General features: G+C 41.7%; 1 protein-coding gene across 1 annotated transcript; it reads right to left on the bottom strand.

Moving 5' to 3' along the window:
* Positions 1-1776: 1776 nt before the first annotated feature.
* On the bottom strand, positions 1777-2481 carry BDV27DRAFT_166316 (uncharacterized protein; the record flags this gene model as incomplete). Its single annotated transcript, XM_032074157.1, has 2 exons — positions 1777-2181; positions 2254-2481. 2 exons carry the CDS (start codon positions 2479-2481, stop codon positions 1777-1779), a joined length of 633 nt encoding a protein of 210 aa, XP_031925420.1.
* Positions 2482-4722: the final 2241 nt, after the last annotated feature.

Genomic DNA, 4722 nt, shown 5'->3' with positions numbered 1-4722 from the left:
AAAAAAAAAAAAAAAGAGAAAATGAAAAGAATGAAAATGACAGAAAACAAAGGGGGGAATAAAACCTACTCTAGCAACAAAACAAAAGCATAAAAAAAAAACAAAAACAAAGGTGCAAACTGTCACCCCCCCCACAAAACAAGTAAACAACCAAACCTCGCACCACCGATTTCTCCCACCTATGATCTCTAACCCCAAACAAGCCACCGACATTAGTGACCACCTGCAAACTGCATAATAACGCCGTTCAGGTTTTCTACCCGATGCCTCCCGCATCCCGGTATTTGGGATTTGGCCAGGGATATATCATATGCAGGACGTGTGTCCTTGTACAGTACATGCAGGTGTCTAAGCGGCTGTGCGTTCGCAGCGAATAGTCCTGTTTACCGTTTCTATTTCTTTTCCTTTCACTTTTCCTTTTTAGTTACTTGTACATACATACCTACATACATAATTAAAATTACTAGTTACATACGATGTATATACTATGTTACTTGATTTTGCTTTAGTTTGGGTATTGTATCGTATGTATGTATGTATGTATGTATGAATGTACATGTATGTATTATGTATATTGTGTATAGCTGATTTTTGGGTTCTTTTTTGGCATGATTGGTGTACTGAGTTGTGGGTGTAGTTGGCTAGTAGCTATTTTAGCTTAAAAGACTTGGATAGGCGCCCTGTGGGTGTGGTTTGGGTATTGGGTATGGCCTTATGACCCGACTCAAGTGGGTTCATTGTTGCGCTGTTTGGGTTACTTTTTCTTCTCCCCTTCTTTGTTGTCTTCTTCTTATGCTTCGTTGGTAATGTGCTGTGGTGGATTGGGGGTTGGATATAGAGGGTCTGTGCGGTGTGGGGTTTCTCTTTTCACTCTATCACTCTTCCCCTTCTTCTTCCTCCTCCTTTTCTTCATTATTGTTCTGCTTAGGCTTGCTTTGGGGGTTGAGAGTGGGGAACTATGGGCTTAGAGATATGTATAATGTGGGTAGAGATTGGAGTGGGGTTTCGGGTTTGGGTATATCTTGATCCGTTGGGTAGGAAGGTAGTATTGTATCTAGTGTGAGTGATGAGGTGCTGGCAACTGGATGTAGAGGGGATAAATGTGTAGTGTGTGGTGTATAGAGTTGTCGCTTTGATATGGGTGCTCTTAGGAGCTATTCTTTGAATATGGTGTTTTGCAGACCACGTAAAATGGGCTTTGATGAAGTTTGTAATGGTTTTTATAAGGTGATATCTGGTTGATGATGGTTTTATCTAGCGAAGGACTTAACATATTGTTCCAGTACTATGTGGTTGGAAGTAGGGCTATAGTCGGTGGTTGTATATTTTGTCTTGTGCAATAATATAGATTTATATGTCAGATCTTGACGTGGTATTTGAGCTATGTAAATGTCCCTGAATGATGTCTGTAACTACGGAGAGTATGCTATCTGATTATCGTCCGGTATCTCTATGTTAATTGTACATGCTAATATAGTTCAACCAAGGGCAGGTAGTGGTCTGACTGAAGTAACGGCCCCGGTTGTAGTGATTATATGTGCTATTAAGAATTACATACATGCATTTTGCCTGAGTAGGTCTAACATGACAGAAGAGACATACTAATATATGTGGAGACATATTTCCAACTACTGTCTTTCCATTGTGCTTTTGGCTCCCCGTCGAAGTTATTAACCCTAACATTCGAATATGAATCGAAAGCTCTACAGGGACGGCTTCCATGATACCAATAGTTGGATAGCCCTCATCACTCATATCCAAATCCCAGCTATACAATCAACGAAACCCAAGAGCAGGCTTCGTGTAGACACGACCACCTAGCTTAAGATCAATCTCACGAAGATCATGGCAAATCTTCTGCCACAGCTGATATCGCACGTCGTCGAAAGTCGGTTCCCCATTCTCATCATCCCAATGAAAGGTAGTACCGTATTTGAGCAGGATTTTGACCGCCCAAGCCCGATATTGAGAGTCCCGGTGTCCATGTCCATGCGAATCCAGACGTAGACGCTCCTCACTACTTTCCACCTTTCCACCTGCATCCCTACGGTCCCAACTCACGATCTCCGGGGTATGTCCTTGATCCTGACCTTCCATATTATTCTCTCTCACCTCCTCCTCCTCCTCATCGTCAGCATCGGCATCGGCATCAGCATCAACATGACCTCCCTCACCATCACGCTAATGTTCACTTCCCTCCCCCTCAAAATCAGACTCACTCAACCCCTCATCCTCACTATATTCATCCCCAACACAACCCCGAAATCCACCCCCACAATCACTTCCATCCCCAGTCTCATACCCCTCATCCACAACAGGATTGACCTTCTTGATCTTAAACCGGTCATCGCCCCCCAGCTGGATAATCAGGAGACACTCCTCCAGGAATGCGGCCATCTCGGCCCACCACTTCCGGTCCGGGATACCAACGGGCATCAGGGTCCAGACGGTATATAGCGAGGCGTAGTAGACGTAATGCATATTGTGTGGGGAGGTTTTTTTTTTTTTTTATTTTTTTCTTTTCCGTAAGTTGGAGTTGGGATAGACTCGATGGTGATACTGAATGAGTTGGGTTATACGCGATGATTATCCTGTACGGTATGAATGACTTTGTAGTAGATAGATAGATAGGTTCTTTTTTGTTGGGTTGGTGGTCCGTGGATGAGAAAGGCTTTGTTTGTTTGTTCTTTGTCTTTGTTCGATTGTCTTCCTTGAGAATGATTTCGAATGAGTCAGATAGTTCAATGTAGATATATTGAATGAATCATGAGTATGTAAAGATGATATGAAGATAGTAATATAGTTCCTATCCCTTTCGACTTTGGAACGCGCCTCTCGGACATGTAACTCAACTCCAGCCATAAATGCATTTCCATATTAGATCGTGATTAAACCATGATTAATTGAATTGTGGTTCTTGTTCATAATCTTTCTTTGTGAGTCTCGGCGTGGCTGTAGTGAAGGATTTGGTTTTGTTGTCGCGGTAATAGGGGCCTTTGTTGGCTTTGTGAGGGGATTCACGGTTGGAATTGTCTTTTTTTTTTTTTTTTTTTCCCTTCTTTTTAGTTTTTGTCAGTGCATCTTGGGAACTTTGCCAGGAATGGGGATGGGTTTGAATTTGGGTGTATGGAGTTTATTGGACTAAATGGTATTCTGGCTGAGATTCTCGGTTATGGATCTAGGGTAAGAAGTACTAATATATGCCTGAGCTGGTAGAGGTTATTAGTACTGAGATACCGGGTAGTATAATATGTCCATGGAAAGACTAGATACATAGTATGAATATACACATACTCGAATTATGATTAGTAACTTTACACAATATAGACTCAACCCAAGTACTATCAAACCAACCCTATGTATGACCCAACAAAAGCAATCGCAGCAACACCCCTTATATAATATACTATACAGCTCAAATCACAGGCTACGGCCCCAATCCACGAGAAGCACATTCGGTATTCAATGAGTAACCTCCTAAGTCTAGTCCTATATAGTCCATCCCGGAAAAAAAGACAAGCCTGGTCCTCTCTTCCGTCAAGTACGGGTATGAGATCAAATGAGTGGACAGACTAGGCCTAGGAAAGGACCGCAGTAGTGCGGTCTGGTCCGGTCCTGCGGTCCTCTAGATAAGATAAATAGATCTAATTCTATAATATATATTGGCCGGATTGATTATTTAGAGATATAATTAAATATCTAATATATTTTAACCGAGTGGTATACTGTCTTATACTTGATAGTCTATATTTTTAGTATTCTACTTTGTATATTTATATTATAGAAAAGTTTATAACTTTTTTTTTAAGTATATATAAAATCTTTATTCTATCTTAATCTAAATTTAATATATAGTTATTCTACCAAAAAGGGAAGATTGTGGTAAAATTATATAAAAATGGTCCCCCGCGGGGGACTGCCAAGGTGCTCCCGGGGGACCATAGTGCGGTCCTAGGCCTATAAAAAAAGACCAAGGACCGGACCATTCCTAGGCCTAGAACAGACTAAATGAAGAGAATTTGATTAAAAAAAAAAAAAAGAATAGCTACGACAGGACTCGACTGCATTCTCCCGGCGTGAAACCAGGTCGCGTAACCAGTTCCGCCATTCAGCGATTATTACTTATAGTTTAAGTATGATCAGCCCTGAGTGAAGTACTGTTTACCTTCTGAATGCTCGGCTTCTTATGGGCTACTTCTATCCTAGGATTTTGACTGATACGGCTTCGTATTATAGGTAGGTGTTCTTTGTTAAAGGAGGCTGGGAGTAATGGTAGAAGCAGGATAATGGGAGGTGGATTGTTTGATTGGGGTAAATGTATAAGTCTATATCGTTGGCCTTGGTGGTTATTATAGTAGTATTATCATTCGGGCTTCTGGAGATCTATTCTGGGATGCTTGATGTGTTAGATTGTATGCGTTGGATACTGTCTTCAATGAGGTATTTGCTATGCCGGTTGGGTAAAGAGCTCCGGTTGGTGATCAGGGTTAATATGGATCCTGGCTACCTATACAAGGGACCTACGTAGAGTAGTACCGTTGGCTCTGCAATAGGTCCACTGATGAAGGCTTCTTAGTGATTGTAATAGGATAAGTTCAGGGCTTACGGTAGTAGAGGTCTCTGTGCAGAGTTAATGTGGAGTCCATGTGTAAATCTCCCCAGGTCCTCATGAATGCCTTGAGTTGTACACTATGATTGTCAATGACCTACGGCCGGACACTG

Source organism: Aspergillus caelatus, assembly GCF_009193585.1.
Source record: "Aspergillus caelatus strain CBS 763.97 unplaced genomic scaffold BDV27scaffold_145, whole genome shotgun sequence".
NCBI classification, from domain to species: Eukaryota; Fungi; Ascomycota; class Eurotiomycetes; order Eurotiales; family Aspergillaceae; genus Aspergillus; species Aspergillus caelatus.
Note: the sequence above shows the minus strand (reverse complement) of the source record. Positions and strands in the feature narration are given on the sequence as shown.